Source organism: Oreochromis niloticus, linkage group LG2 (genome assembly GCF_001858045.2).
Source record: "Oreochromis niloticus isolate F11D_XX linkage group LG2, O_niloticus_UMD_NMBU, whole genome shotgun sequence".
NCBI lineage: Eukaryota > Metazoa > Chordata > Actinopteri > Cichliformes > Cichlidae > Oreochromis > Oreochromis niloticus.
In genome coordinates, this window is record NC_031966.2 from 22881874 (window position 1) to 22904579 (window position 22706).

General features: G+C 40.1%; 1 protein-coding gene across 4 annotated transcripts in view; it reads left to right on the top strand.

Moving 5' to 3' along the window:
- Positions 1–22706, top strand: part of kcnip1a (Kv channel interacting protein 1 a) — a 44203-nt gene that overhangs the window by 17502 nt on the left and 3995 nt on the right. For 2 of the 4 annotated variants that reach the window (XM_005467636.4, XM_013271010.3), the window contains exon 2: positions 21613–21737. In XM_005467636.4, the coding sequence (XP_005467693.1) occupies positions 21613–21737 (125 nt within the window). Of the gene's footprint in view, positions 1–9359; positions 9683–16407; positions 17464–21612; positions 21738–22706 lie in introns of those variants that run through there. The other 2 variants (XM_013271011.3, XM_025911829.1) reach the window with 2 other exon arrangements.

Below are 22706 nucleotides of genomic sequence, written 5' to 3' on the forward strand. Positions count from 1 at the left end.
ATTGGAATTGTTAGTCTGCCTTCCTATCAGTCTTACTTATCAGTTCTTGCACTACAAGATTTCAGTTTGTGTGTGGAGGATAAAAACAGTGGCACAGTCTACAGTGTTGATATGGACATTACTATTATTTTATTTTATTTTATTTTATTTTGCCCATAAAAACGAGTTTAATGGTAAAGTGCTAACTGCATCAAGGACAGAAACAGCTTCATTATGCTGCTAACGCAACTTTGCTCTTTGCAAGCATCTGCACAGATAGCATGCTAACGCTAAGCTAGCCAAGAACCCAGAGTGAAAGCTGAGTGAATGCCGACCCCAGCCCAGCAGCCAGACCCTGAACTTCAACAGGTAACAAACTGATGAGCAGTCAGACTCCAGCCTGTTTCTACCTTTCTTTAATAGAATCACTATGGGATCACTGAAAAAGTTGAAATTGTTTGGCAGTCTCTCAAATGATGTGAGAGACTGTTAAAGTTGTACAAGAAACAATTGCAAAAAGTTATTGTTCCTGAAGGTTGTTCAAAAGCTCTGGTTCAATCAGTCATAGGTATACTTAGTTTTTCCCACACAATGCTTTGGATTATTTTTTCTTAAATAAATAATAGTATGGTAATATGGCATTTAATTTTCATCTGAATTAAAACAAATCTTATCATAGTAGGTGTTTACATATAAGTAAAAATAAATAAATAGATAAAGATGTTTTTTTCAGTGCAAACTCCACTAATGTTATCTCATGGGTTTTTGGTTTGTAAGGTCCATTCAGACTGTTTTAATTCGTCTGTTTCAGACTATGTTTTTCTACTTTTGCTTCTGTATGATGTCAGTGAGAGCAGATATCTTTAGTATGGTCATCACAGACGCACAGCTCTAACTAAGAGAAATGCCACTCATTTGCGGTTCAAACATCCTGTTTGGGAAGGCACATCCAATCACAAGACCTCTGGCTTAAAAGAGGAGGTGCTTATTTCAGACAGAAGTGAACAGAAGTGAGCTGAAACGTAATGGTCCCATTACTTTCGAGTTCAATGACCTTGTATATAGTAAACCATATGACCATATGTGGCAAAGAGGGTAAAAAACTATGATATTTATCTATCTACCACCACACAGAAACTGAGGGCATGTCACTTCCTGTTTGGCAGCCTTGATTTGTGGACGCCAAATGTGGCATATAGACGTGGGACCTAATGTTATCGGCACTCCCATTACCCTTTTATCATAATTCATTTGCGATGGCGACTGCACCCTGCTTAACTTCTCGGCTCCCTCATTGCTGCTTGTAGCTAAATTTTTCTGCCAGTTTTGATGGATCCAGTTCATGCCAGCAAGTGACAACAGATGTTAACTCCAGTGATCACATTTCGATAATGCTGTGGACAAAACCCCACAAAACTCACATCATTTCCTGCACATACTCACCATTACATTTTTAAAAATTCAATATGACATTTGTAATATTACATTTTTTTAGGACTCAAAGCACAAGAGACTCGAAATCCTTTGACTTAGAAAACCGGTCGCAAAGCTGTGTTTATTTTCAGGAGGACACGGGTTACTAATGTTGGCATTTATCTTAGAGATGCGCAGTGAAAGCCTCATTCGATAATGTAGCCTATAATTAATTCATTGCTCTCCAGCAGTCATGTATCCAGAAGAAGAACTGGTTAGATATTAATTGCAGGGTTGGTGGTTTGATCCCAAGCCCCTCCTGTTTGTTTTGAAGTACCCTTGAGAAAGAAATTAAGCTTGCTTGCTCCCCATGGCCAGGACTGTGTTGTGCATGGGGAATGAAAGTCACTCTGTAAAGCACTTTGGTTTTTAAAAGCTAGATAAATGCAGTCCATTTACAGTCCTATCCAGCACATATTGGGGTGATGAATTGACTGAACTGAATTCAAACGAGTTGCTAAACTACACAACTAAAGTGGGTGTTTTTGCTTTCAGTGTGGGTTTCTAAATGAAGCCAAACTAATGCTGTGGCCTACATAAAGTCATAGCTGTTCCACAAGGGAAGCTTGAAGGCTGAGTTATTAGCCATTGCCCTCACTGGCTCATATGGCCATAGGCTGGGGTTAAGGCATTTATCTGTATGTGTCTTTTTTCACCTGGGGGAAAAACAAAATATCCATTGCCTGTACACAAACTACTCTTTTCCTATGAAATATTTCCCAGCGGTTATAAACTACAAAAGCTGCACCTTGCAAACAGATTCATCTCCCGTTCCTGTTTGCTCCATTTGTTTCTGCCTTTGCTTTCACTTCTCTATGCCAGCTCACTTTGTCAAGTGAATTTTCTTTCTCTTCCTGTCTCTCTCTTTGTCTTGCACACTTTCACCTCATTTCACCTTCTCATTTTGTCTTTCATGTGTTGGTCCCTTCAAGTCTTCCCCTTGTATTCGCAACACAGTTCCCTTCTTGATCTATGGCTTTTCGTCCGGCTTTTCTGTTTATCTCTTGGTTCCCTTCTCTTTCGCTCTCTCGAACCCTCACATCTCTTTGTGTTCTGAGTTTTGCACGGTACAGTCTTGTCCTACTCTGAGATCACTCCAGCTGTTTGAAGTTTTGCTAATCATGTTGGCTTTTAGTTTCGGGGCGGTAGAATACATGCAAATATAATGCGTTTGTGCATGTGGGTCTTCTGGAGAACAAGTGCGTTTGGCTCAAAGTTTCCATCTGCTGCAGGGCTAAAGGGTTGAGAAGAGAGGATCTCTGTTTCTTTAATGGGCTTTATAGTTTCCACCTCTCTCTCTCATCCCCAGACATCAAAAGAAGTAGACCAAAAGGGCCAATTAGGACAGCAAAAGAGCTTTATTAGGCACATGGCATCATGAAAACAGCTTTCTGCTTAATCTCATGCCCAAAGCACATGTGTGTCTGTGTGTTGTTTATAGGCGCAATGATGCGATTGCGATACTGCCGCAGAACCTCAGCTCCCATATTTCTTTACATTCAAGTTTGTGACGTGCAGATATTCGCAGCAAACATGCTTTCCACTTTTTTTTTAAAAAGTGACCGTAATTGACGATTCTTTGTCGGTGTTCCAAATTAAACCCACATTCAGGCATTATATTATATAAGAAAAAATCAGCACACTGTATATATAAGGATAATTCATTTGCATAATATTTGCAGGCAAATGCTTTGCATAGTTCTTCGAAGATAAACAATATTTTCCATGCAATTTATCTCTGTAGACCGTTCAGCCTTGTGCTTGCCTCCAGGCCTTTGTAATACCGGCGCCAATGAGAGAAATGGAGATGATGAATATAGATAGCTACTTAGTCCTGACTATATGGTTCAGTCTGTATGCACAGATATGACAGCAGTGATGCACATCACTTGAGCTAAATTAATATGACAGCTGAAATGGCACTCGTATAGTGAGAGTAGCAAATGTTGCCAACGTCGCATTTAATGCCAAAAGAACGTGAATTTATATTCAGATCAAAGTTGCTCTGGTTTCAGTGGATAACAGACATCACTTGGTAGCAATACAGGGACTTAATCTGTCCACTGAGCCTAGTTTGTAAAGAGTAAAGAGCAAAGAGGCAGCGCCTTGTGTTCCGTCTTTTTTGCAAATGAATCCAAAATTAGATTTAGCACATATGCTTTCAGACCAAGCGCTACAGAAAGTGTTTTTGTATTGGTGCAGATATTATGAAATGCACTATGAAACTGTTTCATGGTTAAAATAACATACATACAAATCTCTTGTACATTTTAAGTGGAACAGCAGAGAATCGAGAAAAAACAGACTACAAACAGATCACCTGTCACCAAGTGAACCCATGTCTCAGAGTTTGTTTTGTGACCCCTGAGAAATAAAGAGCTGCACTGAAGTGACAATCGAAGACTAAGATAAGATGAACAGAATCGATTACCTATTAGATCAAATAAACTCTGCAAGGAAAACAAGATATGGTGTACATCGTCACAATCACTGACATTCTCATCCATGCCTGTATACCGTTTCTGTCATGCTGCTCCTGTTTTTGCCTAAACATAACCAAATGCAAGTAAAGTAAAATGAAAGAAAAGGAGGGTTTTCTTTAAAATCCTTTCTGACAGGATGCCCTGACTGCAAGTACCTCAGAGTGACCTTATACTAATCAGGTTAGTGAGTCACAGCTGTCATGCATTTGATACATATTCTTCATATATACTCAGGATGGCAAGAAATAAACACGAGATACCATGTTTAAAATTGAGTACTTTCCCTATTAACTATCAATCACTTAATGGATCGTCATCTATTTTAGTCAATGAAACGCTGTCAGCTTTAGCTGCACATCCAGACTGACTGCTAGCCTCAAATCTTGTTTTTTTTCACTGAAGGTTAAAAAATCTCCTCTAACATCTCAATGTCAAATAGGAATATCTTCCTATTCCTGCTTCCTTTGCCATGTTTACAAAGACCTCACATCCCACGTCAGTCCAGTTAGCTGTAAGAATAACAACTTAGCCCAACTAAGCTACTTCCTCTGCTCACTTTTCTCTCTCTCTCTCTCTCTCTTCATTGAATCTTCTTTAAACATCTGCCACATTCACACTTTATCTTCTGCTTTGTCTCACTCTTTTGTTCTTTACTTCTCTTTTATGTCTATCCTTCCTCCTTGCTTTCCATTTGTTTGCATCCCATCCTCCATCCCTCTTGTTTTTCTTGCTTTTACCCCTCTCCCTCGATAAAAACAGATCAATCGCAGAGCCTCCTTTAATTATTCCCCTTTTTCATTCTTTGATGGGCGCCTGTAAGAGGCTCAGGATGCATTTGCTAATAAAGACACAGGGAAGCATCTGTGTGAGAAGTCATTTCAACAGCGATAGATATTAGTATTGATTTTCCTAATAGACATGTCCCCTGTTCAAAGCCGCGATGCCCCTGATGAGTAATTGCCAAAGCTTTGTTTGCCATGATTGATTCATAATCTATAACTCTTGGGATGAATCCTTCATGTGGAGAAGCAGGAGTTTTTATGGGGGTTTTTTCCCACTGCAAGTTAGCACTCAGGTGGGTCTGAATGTGCAGATTTGACTTTATTTGCTTGATTTTCTAAAGCTTCCACTCAGCATTTGAATCTTAATCAAAATCTTCAGAGTTTTATTTTCCCTCCCCCGGTTTTTCCCTAATTCTCTTTGTTCCACAGTCCTCATCTCTGGAAATGTGATGTTTGCATGTCCCACTTGCTCTCCTCTGCCTTTTCTTTCTTGCAATACCACTCGCCCACTCTCCTGGCTCTTGTTACCCACTTCTTACTCTTTCATTCTCTCTCTGCATCGCACTCTAATCTCCCGCTGGAAGCTCTTCTGGTATGCTTCTTCCTCCTGATTTTTTTTCCTTCTTCATCCTTTATTGCCAAATATGTTTCCATCTGTAATTCTACTGCTTTTTCCTTCCTCCTTACATGCAGTTTTGAAAGAGTCACATATATATATATCTTATACACCTCTTCCTGCTCTTGCTGTTTTCTCCTCGCTTCTGTCTCATATCATCTTTCCTTTAAAGTCTGACAGGGGTCTTGTAAAACAGTCTGCAGCCATTCACTCACATGCCTGCAGGGAAACACCAGTTCTGTACCAATATTATACACACAAGCATAAAAACAAGCACACACACTCCAACCTTTCACTCCTTTCTCTCTGCTCTACAGACAGACTTTGAAATGATTACTAGATGGAGAAACATTTCTGTCAACGTGTGGAAACAGGCCTGTCAGAGACCGCGGGGAGATAGGGAGGGACGGAGATTTGAGATTGGAACAAGCTGGGAACACTGTTTGAAACGACAGAAACACTAGGCTGATACAAGCGCAGAGATTTATGGGGAGAGATGGCAAGATATAGGTGTATTGGCGAGGGCTGTGCGCCGGAAGACAAATTCATAGAAAAGGAGGTGTCGAGAGATGGATAGACATAGTTTAAGGCTAAAGAAGAAGTAGGCTGCAGTGAAGATAGAAGGGAATAACTCTGATAGCCTGTAAAATCCTATAGGCACAATACAGGCAGTCAGTTAATATAGCAGGGCAAGCAAAGAGGTAGAGCAGTTTGTGTGTGTGTGTGTGTGTGGCAGGAAATGATTATGCTCTACTGTGCCGACTGCATGTCATTTGGATGCCACTAGCATCCACAGAGACCTCATCCTATGATCAGACAGTCTTTCTGCCCATGCTTGATGCATGTGCAAAATGTATGTGTGTGTATATGTGTGCCTCTGTGTGAGTAACCATATGTGTGTTTCCATGTGCGTGTAGGCAGGGTGAAAGCATTACACCCCACTGCTGTCCATTCTGTCTTTCTAGCTGTTGTGAGAAAAAAAAAATGCATCAGCGCATTCATGAGCACATTTTTACAAAAGCAGATTGCAGTTTCCTTTGCTCACCAAACTAAATCTTTTCTGCTAAATCTGCCCATATGGCTTCCTAACAATCTCGCTTTGTTCATTATTCACCATCGGTTGGCAAAAAAGTGCCCCATTTTCGAAGCTGTTGCCACATTTGCGGAGGCATTACTACTACGGACTGCTGGCTTGATATAAAAGGACACTGTGACTATTTTCCAAATCGTTTACTAAAAAAACATTTGTGGAAACAACTGCATCTCTACTAAACAGTATTTTTTCCCCCCATGTAGTGAGAGAGGAAAAAAAGATTTTTATCGACAAAGAAAACCATAACCAGCTAAAAGTGCAATTTTTACATGTCGTGCCCTAGTGGAAGCTTTCATTTCTGTATTTTTTGCCATCAACAAGCACAGGGATGATTACGCGAGAGCTGCGAGCTGTATGTAGGATTCGCAGCCTCTGCTCTCTACAGTCAATTGACAGGTATGATAACTGGCTATTTTATTGATTGATGTCACCAGTTTAATATCCATTTTAATTATCACTATATAACGCGGTTGCGTGACAAAACTTCTGTCTCACTTGCCAGATGGCCTGTAGGGTGAACAGGCTGGGATGGGGTGGGTGTGATGTTTCTAGTGAGGATGCTTTCTATAGCTGTTCTACAAAAAAGTTCTGCAAAAGACTTCAGAAGTTTCCTTAAGAAGCACATCTGTTTGTGAGGGATCTTCATCACAGCGAAGCTGGGTGATAACAGTGACAGATTATTGATTCCTTGGAACATAAAACTGTTCACCTCCTCCTCTGCCGTTCTACAGATGAGTTGCTGAATGAGCTGGGACAAAAATTTACAATTACATTTCTAATGATGCTTAATAATCATCCATTCAAGTATTTTCTGAACTGTTTATCTAATTTGATTCAATCTGATTACAGTGGCGTAAGACCCTATCCAACCTTACACTGGGCGAGAGGTAGATTACACTTTGACCAGTCTATCAACTGATATTGTGTAATTTAATATACCAGAGTTCAAATTATATGTTTTAAGAATATTTTTGTGGTGAGATTTTGGTGATTTTGTTGGAAATGTTTTAACTCAAGTCAAATAATGTTTATTGTAGAGCCCATAATAGAAGGTGGTGTTCTGTTTGATCTTAGTCTAATGGGAAACAGTTCTAATTTTTGTCCCCTGTGACTCTTTTTTAAGTTACTTAAGCATCTTACTTATTTACGTAAAGTGACAGTTAATTAAATGAATGATAATAATAAAATATCCCTCATGTAGGGTAAATTGTGTAGGGTGAAACAAAAGATATGCACATTAAGGACACAAGTTTAAGAGAAAAAAAAATGTCTTCACATTAATGAATGCATTGCAGTCCAGTACAGCACCACCTGGCAGAAAGTTGTAGACTTCAGGTTTAAAGTAGCCATGGAGTGAACATGGCATTTTGGATGGGACTGTGTCGCTGGATCCAAATGCAGGACTCGCAAGACAAGAAACTCAAAAAACAGCTTTAACGCTGAAGCCTTTCAAACGAAATACAAAAACAAGGCAGGGCTCGTGCCAGGAAAGCAAAACCTCTGAGTCACAGGGAAGCACAGACCAAGGGAGCACACAGCATGATGGAGGATACAACAAAGAACACAAACAAACTGAGGGTTCAAATACGCAAGAGGAGATGAGGTTAGAGTGGAGACACCTGAGGAGAAACATACAGCTGAACTAAATCTGATGAGGAGACACTGGGAGGTAAAACTTAACACTAGACACAGAAAACACAGGGAATATAAAATAAACTAAAACAAGGAATAGAATAGGAAAACCTCTAACCACTCACCTGAGAAAGTAAAAAAAGAAACACCAACGAACTATACTACAAAACGCCAAAATACCACAAACTAACAGTCAAACATCAAAGAACAAAAGTGAAACTTCTAAACTCAAAATGCTGGGTCACAGATCGAGGACCATAAAAAAGTGCAAATAAGATTTCACTTTAAAACTATACGTAATTATATTCACTCTTTGGAATTTTACTTATAACTGAGGATTTTCATGAAGTGGCGTTTCTGCTTACAGTCTTCAGTCTTTCATGTGCAGCACATTTGGTTTGTCATCTGTGACTGTCTTCCTGTTCTTCTCACACTTCCCTCACTTAGAGTGGTCTACTTTGTTTGTATCGATTAGTCTGTAATTAAAATGTGATTTCATCTTTGTGTGTGCAGCTCTTAAAGGGAATAGCACACACTCCTGCAATATTATCTGACACTCGTCTTGATCCCTCTATTAGAGCCATATTAAATATCTCACTCTTCTCATCCTTTGCCTCCCCTCGCTTTAATCTCTCTCTTTTCTCACATCCTTGACTTTCAGCTGTTTCTCCTGACCCGTGAAGCCAATCTGCCACCACACACACACTCCCTCACTCATTCACTCACTCTCCATCCCTTTATCCATCCTGCTCGTGGGTAAGGATGGATTAACAAGAGCGATGGATGAAGTCAGCGGAGGTGCTGATGGACTAAAGTGGCCTTTTTCTGAACAAATCGCAATGCTGAGGAAGCAAAGCTCAGGGCTCTTCGTAATTCCCGTCACATTCACGTGTTTCCCCTTCGCTCCGTGATTCATATTTACCTCTCCAGTCAGTGTTTGAGCAAGTATCTATTTGCATATTTGTTCTCCTTTAGAGGGAAACAGATGCTTTTAGGTGTGCGGATGTAACAGGGCACGTTTGTTGGTTTTGTTCAGAGTGATTCATGTGGCGTTATCATCGACAAATCAATGGGTACACTAATATTAATTTATAATTTAGTGAATCAACATCCTGGCGATTTCATACTGAATCACTGATGCTCCTCTCGGGCTCTTGCCTCGCTGTGAGGGTGGGAGGGTGATGGATGGAGAGAGAGGGAGGAAGAGAAATGGAAAGAGGGAGGGCAACTACAGCCCCTAATGAAAAACAAGGAGCAGGGAGGGAAGGAGGGAGGGGAAGGAGGGAGTGAAGGAGTTTGGGGAGAAAGGGGCGAGAGTGAGAGAGAGAAAGAGAGGAGGAGCACCATGAGATGGAGTGTGAAAGGATGAAAGAGGGGATGATGGAAGGAGGGTTTCTGCCTAGAGCAGCCATTGAGAGAGGAGGTGGAGAGAGAGGAGGAGAGGATGAGAGGAGGAAAGAGGGCGAGGGAGTGCGTGCATGTGCGTTCTAGCCGCTGAAACACGTGACGAAGAGACACAGACTTCAACACACAGACGCACTTGTTTCCACAACGACGGCGGCAAACATGGGGGCTGTGGTGGGCACGTTGACCATGCAGACCAAGCAGAGGAGGCCATCCAGGGGTGAGGGAATACACACACAAACATGCACACACGCATAGACATACTCACACACACAAAACACACAAACATAATGGGGTTTTTTTTTCTCTCTCTCTTTCTAATCGGCACACGCGCATGGATGCACGCATACGGGCGGTGAAACTTTTAACAGTGTGTTGTCGTTGTGGCTTTCACACACACGCTCACTCCGGCACAATGTATACAGCGCAGGTACGAAAGCTGCAGAGCGAAGATTAATAACTGCCGGTATTTCAGTTAAGATGCAGTGAAAGAAGGGGAGCAGATGGTTTGTGGAGAGAGAGAAAGGAAGAAATGTAGAGACCAACAGGTGTTCCCAGAGGAAACAAAAAAGTGGATCTGTTTATTCTACAACAAACTTTCAGCCAGGCAGTGTCTGTGCACCCAGGTGATTGTTGTTGAGCTTATCTTTTTTGACACAGCAAACCGAGGGAGGAATCTAAGAGCTGGCTCTTTTTTTTTTCTTTCTCTTTTTTTTGGTCTGTGCGTGCGCACGCGTGCTGCTCTGTCTGTCTGTCTGGCTGCATGCTCAGACGCGAGCCTCGACGCTGGTAAACACACACATGTCGAAGGTATTTGTCACTCTGCTCACACACTGCTTTTCTGTCTTGCTGTTACCTTGGAAGCACCGTAACCATGGCAACAAAAGATGTGGGTTTTGGGGTGGGTGGGGTGGGGTTCGGGGTTTTTTTTTTTGATGAGATTGGGGTTTTCCTAAGTAAGTCAAGGCCATGTGAAAGAGACTCAGATAGTGAGAGATGCAAATTTGCAGATGAAGCGAGAAGCGGGATGTATGAAAACCTGTTGCCTGTAAGAAATGTTTTACTCCCTCGTTACTCATTCTAAAAATGAAAAAGAAATCCTGTAAACCTCATTTATGTAAGTCTTACAAATCTAATGTGGCTACTACAATGAATGGGCACAGTGAGCAGGAGATCAGTGCCAGACAGAAAAAAAAAATCCTACCCTACCCCCTATTAATAGTCATTTAAACTTATCTGTCGAGGCAGACTGTTATCAGTTTTCTATCCAAGCAGGACCTTTTCCAAATCAGTGCATATGGCTGGCTTCATCTTTTGAATAAGCTCTTCCACTCCACCACTAGCTCAAACAAACACTTTTCCCTAAGGGTGTTCAAAAAAAAAAAAAGCTAGGCGTAAATTTGTTGCTATTTTGAAAAATGAGGTGGTTGTAGAAACACATGAAATCTGACTCTTGCTGCAAATGAAAACAAGTCTTTTTACCTCAACAAATACCCAGCGAAGAGATAAAAAAGAATGGGATGTGGAGCCGTGAAGCTATTTGGGTTTGGAGGGGGGGAGAATTGTTTGTAATTCAGCTGTTGGTACTTCAGCATCTTTCTCCTGCTCTGACATGTTAGCTTTATGCGGGATTAGTGCGGCGGGGCTTGTATGTATGCAGGCGCCCGTTTCTTGCTGTGGTGTTGCAGATAACTTATCCTCACAACACTGACAGCAACATTGAAACTGGGGGACAGTGCATGGCTATAATGTTGTGAGATTAAATTTCTACATGATTGATCTTCTGGGCATGAGCTCATCACTCCTGTGTCATGACAGAAAATACCCTCGCCGCGTTCGTGTCCTGCACCTGCTTGAATATTTACATGCCCGTCTGGACTGTCTGTTTTCATCAGGGCTGCGTGTTGTTCTCTCAACTTCCTTTATTTTCTACCAAGTTGTTTTTTCTTCTTTTTGTCTGACAGGCTGTTTCTGGTGGGAGTTTTCTCCTACTGTCTTGTCTGCATGGTTTTGTCTGGCAGGCTCGCTCCTGTTTTCCTCCTCATCTGTTGCGGTGGCCTCTGACAACTCATCTCTCCAGAAGAATTTTCACCTGGCATTTTTTTTCCACTCCGTGGCGAATTTTCCATTTTTCACCACCTCCCTTACTTACTCCCTGCAGCAATGTTGTCTCAATCTCCCTCTATGCTTTTATTTTCTGTCAATCTCTCTCTTCCTCTTATCTTTCTTTTGTTTTGCTAGTTGCTTCATCCCTACCAGCCCCTGAACCTCTTCCTCTTATTGTTTTTTTTTTCAGTTTCACATCTCCACCCCCACTGCTTTTTCTACTCCCAGTTGTTTCCCCCCTTTCTCCCTCCCACATTTGTCCCTCTTCATCTTACTTTCTTCTAATTTTTCCCCACCACACTCTCACATGCCGCCACCACCATCATAATCTGCTCCATACCGCTCCTTTCCTCCCCTCTCACTTTAATGCTGCTGTTCTTTCTCTCATTTGCTCCCTTTCTGCATCACCCACACTCCCATTAGCTGGTGTGAGTGCTTATTAAGTCATCTCATCATCCTCATCCTCTTGGCATCCAGCAGTGTGTCTCTGCCTGTGTGTGTGTATCTGTGTGTGTGTGCGTGTATGTGTTTGTGTGTTCTGCAGATTCGGAGTCTAGACATATGTTTACTCAAAAATCAATATTGGCGTGCTGCTATGTGTGTCTAAATGAGCCGTATTTATAACTCCCTCTCCCTAAACATAATCAACAGGAGCCCAAAAAAAAGTGACACACTTTCCTGTGTTTGTTTGAACATACTTTAGCAATCCAAACAGTCCTCCCTCAGCGGGCTGAAGGTCAGTATCCAAGCAGTGATGTGTTTGAGTGTTTGTTGTTTTACACACACGGGTGCTTAAATGCTTTGTTCGTCAATAACTCTGTATTTCTGCCTTGTTTTTAGCCCATGTGACTGGATAAATTTATTTTTCTGTGTTTATGTGTGTGTCCAACCATAACAAGTCACTGGACCTTCAGTGAAGCACTGAAAAGCCAGTAAAGGATTGGCCTTGTGTCCCATGACTTGAATATTGACTGTGGAAAACAATATGTCTCAGAATGAGGGCTCAAATTCACTGCGTGAAACATGATTATATATTCAGCTTTTCCGGGGTTTGTACTGTTGCTTGCAGCTATTTAAGTTGCCTCTTTCTTGGAAAGCACGCTCCACCATGCAGAGGCCGGTAAGAGGAACTCCTCTCTAGCTGGCCAGGATGACAGATTAGGCTAATTCAGATTATGCAAATGACATACTTTTTTGGCAAGGATTACAGGACACGGTACTAGAAAGAAAGAGAGAGCATGGCGTAGATAGAGTGGCGGACTGAGAGAAGAGTTTGGCAGAGGGGAGGGAGATAAGAAATGGAGGAGAAAGAAGGAATCAGTGGGAAACAGAAGAAAGGAAGAGATGCAGAAGAAATTAGCGCAGCATTAAATACCAGAGGCAGGAGTGGTCAGGAGAAAGTTAGGAATTAAATCCTCTTCATGGGCTTTAGGAAGAGGGTGTGTGCAGATGTAAGAGGGGCTTTTTTGTGATAGAGTGCTTGTTGGGGAGAGTGACAGGTAGTCTTTCTTTGCTGGCAGCTCAGGCCACCGCTTAACACTCTGAACAAGCTCTGAAAGAAAAGGGCTCAGGCTGTTGGTCACTGTCAGACACCACAGCTTATAATAGGTTATGCAGCAGATGGAAGTGAAGTTCTTGAGGTTGCTTTCTAGGTTGGGTTTATTTAGGCTTTCTTTATCTGCTAAGTTTGCAGATTTTGTTGTGGAACACGGATGATGTACGTTTCTGGACCTCACCTGTTCAATGAAAACTTTACAGAAATTATATGACCAGATATTTTCCACCACTCCGCACTTCCATGTGTTTAAAAAGAGGTTTCCTGAATCAGAAACCTATTGTACATTTGATAATAATCCCCCAAAGGCTCACAATGAGGTTTTGAACTCTATGTAGAGTAAAGACAATGATTTGGGATTAGATATGTAGAACTGGGTGATATCTCCAAAATTCAATGTTAGTTTACATCTGTAGACATGTTATAATGACTTACATTGCAAAATGAACTTAAAAGTAACCTTGGATATCTTAACTGCTAACCAAGGAAGAAGATCACACAGACTTGTGTACACAGTCTATTTCTAGTAATTCATTTCCTGTTTTACTGGAGCAGCATAATGCTCAAATTCAGTGTTTTCCTTTGATCGGGAACCAAACAAGAACACTGTAGCATTGCCTTCAAATATTCAGATCCTGTGCTCAACACAGTGTAGCACTATCTCGTGGTCAAGCCAAAGTACAAAGAAATATTTTATTGTTTTGTAATGTTGCAAAACTAATCAATAATAGCTTTGTAATTCAGTATATGTTGTGACTGTGTATTGATGTGTCCAAAATGTTTTAGATTGTGAAATTCTCACTGAGCACGTTTATTGTCTCTGTACCTTATAAATCACTGCTTGGATGAAGAGGATTAGCTACAGTGGAGTAGAATTAGTATTAAATTAGTAAGTCTGTGTGTGTTCCTTTGTTTTTGAAGCGTGTTCCTCTTTGCTTCAAAATCTATTAGTCCTCTGCTTCTTTAAATGTATTAAACTGTTTTTCTCTTTGAGAAACATTTACTGATTCAGGCAGATTTTTATGAAAATGACAGGATTGTTAAAGGTCTTTCATTAATTTAGAAAATGAGTGCTGTATTGTTTTGTATTCCCAAACAGAAATGCCTGCCAAATCGAACAGTTGTAGTTAGTAGAATTAGAAAATACCTTTGTACAAGGCTGCTCTGTCTTTGTTTTTTCCACACTGTCTCCATCCTCTCGTACATCAGTAAAAACTCCTAACAGCCTGCGCGGAGCTTGCCAACTGTGTGTGGGTGTGTGCACGTGAGCATAAACAAAGATGGTGAGCATATGCCAAATGGAAACTGTTAGCTGTTTGTTAGTAAACTCAGTTATTGTTGAAGTTATAGGCTTCAAAGGATTAATGGTAGGTTGTCCATGAAAAAGTATTATTTCACTGAATATATCATATGAAGCCCTGTGATGGATTGATATCTGTCCTATGACAGCTTCACTCAGTGAAGTGTTAGACGATAGCGTGTTAAAGGTATCTACCAATCTCATCTAGCAATAAATTGATATATTTTAATAGACTTAAGTGTAGAATTAAGACATCAAACATACGTAGGAGAGGACACTAGTTTGTGAAAGCTCATAAATAACTCATAAATAGCTCTTTCAAACTATCTATGACCATTTAATATTTGTAAATGCATATTTTCATCAGCCCTTTCTCACTATGTCATTCTCTTCCTCTACCACTGCTGTTTCCTCCCTCATTTCCACTTCATCATCTTCCTCCTCTCCTCAAGCGTCATTTCCTAAACTGAATTCAAGGCGGTAACACCTAAAAACATTCATAAACATGCTTATTTATTCCCAGTATTGATGCAATTACTTATTGTCAGCAGATTAGACATTTCAACCTCCCTGATAACAAGCAGGCTAAACATCAAAAACAGCTGCTTATAAGCTAAACTAATGCAAGCTATTGTTGGGCTCAAGTGTCCTAAAAATCACACTTTCCTTCTGATAAACAGTTTGATTACATCCTCACAATGTATTTGAGGATTGAGTTTATTCACTTAATGTCCAAGTCCAACACTGTTAAAGCCACTTCAAAGAAAGTTTCACTAATGCCAGCAAACAGCAGCTAACAGGGGCTAATATAGGCTAACAGCAGCTAACACCAAATACAACAGTGATTACTGACAGAAAAGTTCACAATATCCTCAAAAACTCACCTCAGCATCGCTGTCATTGAGAAGAACTGAGTTTTACTGACTCGTCGACCCCTTTCAAAGTTTTTATAGCCTCCTACAGATTAAATAGATGTATTGACAGCTGAGGTAAACAGTGGGATAAAAGCCTACACTCACTACAAACGAGTGTAGGCAGAGATCTTTGTCTTATAGTGCCCACTATATCTAGGATTAGACAACGAATTAGGAGGGGTAAGAAAACAGATTTCAGTTTTCCGCAATCTACTGACATCTAGTGGTGATATTTTACACACTATCCCTTTAAAGCAGACCTTTTATGCATTTCCTTATCCTCTGTCATATTTATGCTGTTATAATTATGGCAAAAATTTAGAATAATGAGGTCAGTGTACTATAAGTAGTCCCTGTGAGTCAAGCTATAGACTGCTCTGTTTGCTTTTGTTCTGAGTTTTTTTTTTCTATGCTCTTACATCTGCGTGATGCCATAGAGAGGAGATATTCTAAATCTGGTCACTGTTCAAAACCTTCTGCTCTCAAAGAAAATTGGCTTAAAGGGCGGGGGAAATGACCTGCAGCAGATTAAAATCTGTTTAGTATTCTGTCTGCTATAAAATAAACGCCTTCTCAACTTTCCACTAATAATCTGGTGTCAGCTTATTATTCTGTCCGAGTGTACCTGTGAATTGGTGTGTAACATCTGTTGCAGGGTCTTTGTTCTTTCGCTGTACCTCTGTATAATATCCCAACAGAAAATCCCAGTGAAGACAGCTAATGAACACAACTTAGACTACACTTAATCATTTATACTAATGAGCAAATGTCTGACAAATTGGATTAAATTCTACTCTTGCCGCTAAATTAAATTTTCCCCAGCACTGCTACTGTAATTTCACAACAGTAAATAAAGCAAACCTGCAATCGACAACTCTGTGGGAAACCTCTTGATACGGCAGAGCCCCCTGCAGTCTGCAAGTCAACGGCTGTACTTCAGCTCAGTTGGCTAGTGCAGCTCCTCTTTGCATACACATAAAGACTTTAAATGAGTGCCATCTCATTAAGTGCACAGAATTTACAATTTAGTCTTTATTTCACTGTGATTTTGACTGTGTGGATGCATTAAAATAAATCGCATTTGAGCAAAAATCTTCGTTCAGCTTATCAAATTGATCACTGCACTGATATTCTATGAGAAAGCTAAACATTAAACTATGCATCACATTTTTAGCAATCATGGTACTGTTCTCTGTGTTAGGTTTTGCTACCCCCTGCTGATCCACACAGGTTATAGCAGTTCTTATAGTTCCCAATACTCTTGTTATTCAGGCTTGCTGCAATTTTTATAAAGCCCACAGGGCAAATTAGAATAGATGTTCTCTCACTGCTTGTATTCATAGGTACTGATTTATACAAAGTGCTGTTTATATTATAGAGTACGGTATATGAAAGGTATGTTTAGAAAAGTCACTTTGTGGTGAATTAGGCTGTCTGTTGTTTGAAGCTGACTGTGTGTCTTAATGGGAGCCATTAATCAAGTCCTGATCTGTTCATGAACTTGTACACAGTCACAAAACAAACACATATGGTGGTACAGTGTAAGGTGAGTTTATCATTGTTACAGTGTGCTCACTGTAAAGCCCCGAAGAGTGAAGGACACCTACTGTAATACAGGGGGGAGTGGGGCTCTGTGGGGAGAGAGAGGGTGTGTGGGATAGAGCGAAGGTCAGGATAAGAGAGGAAGATGCCCCAGGGAGGAGAGAGAAGGGGGGATAAAAAGACAGAGACAGAGAGAGGCAGGTGAGTGCTGATTTCACTGTGGGAGAAAGCAAGATAGATGGAAAGTTTATAATCACGAGAGAGAGAGAGCAGGAAAGAGAGGTAAAAGCCAACTTTGTTTAGGATTGTAGTGAAAAACCACAGTGTTTGAAAGTTTGGAGTTCAATTTTTCTTTATTGTGCAAAGTTAAGCATCTTAAGGAATAAAAACCAGAAGGGGCTAAGGAAGTACGGGAAAAGTTGAAGACAGAAAGCTTCAGGATAAACAGTCCAAAGAAAAGAAGAAAATAATCAGAATGGATAGAGAGGAGCAGAGTGAGAACAGTTTACATACTATAGCTATCATTCTGCTGTGCTGTGGGGCCGTCAAAATGCTGCACCTGCTAGGAGTCATCACTGTGGAGGGTGAGTCATTATACTACTATCATCCACCTTTAAGTCAGAGTGTTTCCACTGCTGTTGGGCTGTCAACCAGCAAAGAAGATCCGTGTTATTAATGTGCGAATGTTATAGTTTTTCTCAAGACGCAAAAAGAAAACAGGGATAAATGAAATAAATAAAAAAAATAAGCAGTGAATAAATGCAAACTGCTGCTGGCTGTTCTGTTGTCAGATTTGCACTCTTACCCACATGAATTCTGAACTTCTGTCATTAACTACTCATAGCAGGGAACTGCTGTAGAGGACTTGTGTGTGCATATATATATATTTCTCCTGCTCATTTTAATGATGCGAATCTGCAGTTGACTCATACACATGCATTGCTTTTCCCACTTATAATAATTCTGCTGCAGTACAGAAACATTATCTGTCATGTACTATAAAGAAAACGGAGCCTCACACAGCCAGCTCAATGAAAACCAAGATTTAAGAAAATCTCTATATGTTAACAGTGACACTGGTGTTGGGATTAATTCCAGAAGTTTGTAGTCTGAGTTGTTAATTGACGTTTGCATTTTTTAAAATGGATATTAATGCCATAGTGTTGGATATATTACAAAATGTCCCTACATTTGGTTTTACTTTGTTTCATAATGAAATGAAATGAAGAAACTGGGATGATTTTAGTCAATGAAGACCACAAGGGAGCATTTCTCTCTGATGATCAGTGTAACTTTTAGTCTCTGGGGAAATTTCACTGTTTAAAGGTGTATGAATGTTAACTAATGCTTCCCCATCTCATCTGTGAGGTATTTGTTCTTTAAATTTACTTACCTTAGATGTATTGATATTAAGGTCCATGAATCACAGATTTTGCCTAAAGGGCTTTTCCAGCTCTGCACAGAATCAGACACCCTCTCTTTTAAGAGCTTAGTATGGTTGATATACGTGTTTACTCATGCTATGTATGCTAAAACATAAAATCTCTCTATAATGCTGTCCTTTGTAATTATATATGATACTACTATAATATGGATGTCATGTCTGGTCGTTATTTTGCTTGGAGTATAACGGTGACTGAGCTGGTATGATTAGGCATTTGAGGCCTATCAGATGAATTCACACGATTGTGTATGTGTGTGTGTGTGGTTGTGTGTCTGTGTATGAGCCTGAACCTCAGAACCTACACCTCAGTACCCCAGTGTGACGCTGACAATGTCTGATCTGCTGGGATGAAAATGACCTTCAAGTGATGTGTGACCGTGTGTGCATGTGTGTGTTTGCAGGTAGCTGTGTTTGTGTGTGTTGAACACGAAGAGGGAGGAGGGGTAAGGAGCTATATAAAGAGACTACAACTCAACATTATAAGTTATACAAAGTCATAAAGTCATACTGCTCCCGTAAAGTACAAAATGTGAGACCACAATTCAGCAAGCCCTTACTGAATCGCAAAATAAATTATTTTTATTTTTTTATAGTGACTTTTATACTTTAAATTGACATGTGCGCCGTTAGATAACATCATTGCACATGACACTATTCTCACCGTTTCAAAGCATCTCTATGGGCACATTTGACAAACGTGTGGGTCAGCAGGCCAAAGAGTTGTTATATCATATCTGATTGTAGAATTCAAACCTGCTGATTTAAGCTACGATGGCAAACTTTTGTTATTTTGTTGTGTGAAGTTCTGGATACTGAATCTGAAATCTGTAAAGTTAGACTGATGGCTCAGGCTTAATTTAGCAGTGAGATAAAGCAGTCTTTGCCCTGCTCAGTGAAATGCCATCTCAGTACCCATCATTCACTGGGAGAATAGAACTGAAGAGGGACTGGTGTAATGAAGCTTTACAAACCACTAATGGTTTTGTCGCACAGATAAAAATGTCTCATTTCAAAACTGTTAATGTTTCAAAATGTGAACTGCCAAGGACAGAGTGAACCTTGCACCCCGTGACACCAATTAAAGCTAAATGGGAGCCATTCAAAAGATTTAGCTTCGTACCTGTGCTGGACACTGTCACTGTGCCTGCTGCCGTTCAAAACACATTCAGCTAAACTTTCGTCTGGGCAGCAATCGGTACAATAGTGACTTTGATAGTGATAGTGACTAGTGTGATAAAAGGGGAAATGGTCCATCATTTTCTATGAAAAACAAACTGGGTAATTACAATCTCTCATAGATCTTAACTGATGCAAACACACGGAAGTGCATAGCGGCTTCTACTAATAGGACCATTTACCTTTTTTTTCAGCCTAAATTTCACGAGGGTAAATTAAAAGAACAAACATTTCTGAGGATTTTATCAGCTTTTAATGGGATCTTTTTCTTATGCTGCTTAGTCAGACAGACATTAAGACATCAGCCTTCATTAAACTCAGCAACTCATTATTTCAACAAAAGCAACATCTTTATTTATTTATTTAGCTTCTGCCATTTGCTAATTTTAATATTGTCTACTGCTGGAATCTTATCACGCCACTCCATGGCCCTTTTCAGCTTTAATTAGAGCCTGGCTGGATTCTTGTGGCTGATGTCGATACAGATTGTTAGGGATACACTTCATTAGGTACACCTTGGTAGTACTTGGTTGGACTCCCTTTTGCTTTCAGCACTGCCTTAATTCTTCTAGCCGCAGATTCAGAAGGGTGCTGGAAACATTCCTCAGAGATTTTTTATTAATATTGAGGTGATGGCATCACACAGTTTCTTTCTGCAGGTTTATCGGCTGCAGATGTGAATCTCCCGTTCCACCACATCCCAAAGGCGCTCTGTTAAATTGAGATCCAGTGAATATGAATCCCATTTGATTACAGTGAACTCATTTTCATATCAGCTAACCAATTTGAGATGATTTGAGCTCTGAGACAGTATGTGCTATCCTGGTCATAAAGGTCAGATAAACAGATGGACATGGTTAGCAGAAATACTCAGGTGGAGTTTAAACAATGCTCTGTTGATAATAAGGAGCCCAATTAGTGCAAAGAAAGTATCCCCTACGACATTACACCACCAACAGTGGTATAATGCCAGGGTGTTGTGAGTTCAGAGATGCTGTTCTGTATATTTTGGTTGGAATGTAAATGCACTGACACCTGTTTAAATGGCTGATACTTGCGTTACCAAGCAGATGAATAAGGGTACCTAACAGTGTGGCTGGTGAGTGTATATTGGCTGATATTCCTCATATATGCATATTTTTAAAAAATGGTATGGAATAATGTGAACACAGCATGACTCACCATCTGGTAAGCTGTGAATTTTAATGCTAGTTGTACTGCAGAAAGTGGAAACAGTGAAGTATGGGCCATTTTACAAACTTAACCCAAGCATTTTTTTTCTGTATCATGTTTTTGCATTTAAAAAAAAATAATAATGATAATAATAAATAAAAAAAACTCCACACCTGTTATTTCCTGTTCAGCAAGTCGGCACGATCGCCATTAAATGTGGTGATAACTTCCTACTGAGCCTGGAAGTTTGTGGAGGAGGCCGCCTACTGATAACAGTCATTCAGTGGGCTGATAACATAACGGGGGCACCATGACCATTTTATCATATTCAGAATTTTTATTACTACTTCTATTAAATTATGCACAGTTATAACACTATGCATAATTATTACATTGTAGATTGCTTTGGGGGAAATTGTTCACTGGTTTAAATGTGTAAATGAGTGTCTCTAAAAGAGGGCGAGAGAAAATGTCTTAATTTTATATTGTTGTGTTCACCTATAACCACCTTGTGTGTGTGTGTGTGTGTGTGTGTGTGTGTGTGTGTGTGTGTGCGTGTGTGTGTGTGTGTTATGTCAGAGTCAGTGGTGTGTCCTCTTTCAACCTTCCCTCCAGCGAGGACAGTAATGAGTTGTTAATGATAGGGCCGGTAAGAGGAGCAGCGTAGAGCTGCGAAACTGACCTTTACCTCTCTGCACCTCCATCTTTCATCCTCTCCTCTCCCTCTCCTTCGCCTTTTTGGTCACAGTGTGTATCATTCTGCTTTTCAGAAAGACAACAACATTGTTCAGACCTGGTGCATACATATGACTTCACTGAGCCAATGTTGTCCTTTTCTCTTCATCTGAACAGTCACTCCCTTCCTGCCTACATCTATCCTTTTACTCTTTAATACTGATTTTTTCCCCCTGTGTATATATATATTATTTTTACCCTTTAGACAAAGCTGATGATGACTTGGAGATGACAATGGTTTGCCATCGACCGGAGGGCCTCGACCAGCTAGAAGCTCAAACCAACTTCAGTAAAAGAGAGCTCCAAGTGCTCTACAGGGGCTTCAAGAATGTAAGTGACTGTTAAAGTGCACTGCAACACTTCACCTCCAGTTTTTTCATCACGACTTTCCTCCTGCTTAACTCTCTGTAACTTGAGTATGAGAGCATAAACAATAAAAACATCTGTTTGAATCAAAGAAAAACACCCAGTACCAAAAGACATTTGAATTATTTGTATTTATGTAGTTTTTAATTATTTTTTTTTACTTTGCATTGGCTCATATACATGGTCGATAGCAGAGGTGGTGCTTTTAACCTATACTGCAAGCAGCAAGTAGAGGGAGACAGGTATATCATAACATCTACCTTTAAATACACTCTATGGGTTTTACCATCTGACCTATCTAAATAGCTACAAATTGGTGTGGAGATCACTATGAGCATCCGTCATCATAGTGGACATGCAGACCCTTTTTTTTTCTTTCTCTGATTTACAAAAAATTCCTCTGCAGTGCTGTGTGCACGCCTGTGCAATAACCCAGTTTACCTAAATCTTGGAGAATATATAATCTCTTTAATACTGAGCCAATGTTTGCCAAAGCCCGGATTCAAAGTACACAACACTGTTACATTTCTTTTAGTGAAACAAAGTGGTTTTATTAGCCTCCTGTTTTTCTTTGTGTAAGTCTGTACATTTAATTTCAGTAACAATCACTGTGTCATGAGAGGGTAAATAATTTTCACAGGTAAATAAATGGGCCAGAGTACAGTCTGCATTTGTGGTCACGCAGTAACATGCAGTAAGTTGTGAAATTAAACATTCCAGGTTCCTTTTTGCGTTTTGGGAGAGTTTATTCATTTGTCACTTAATTGTAACGCTACCATTTTAATGCAGATATATTCTGTTTTGTGGTTTTTTTGTTCTTTACTACTTTCACAGATTTTTGTCGTAAAGTACATTTTATATGGAGGTTGCATTCTTTAGCTTAAAGCTCTTTATCAAAAATAGTCTCATAAGAGACACCCTGCTGTGATAGTC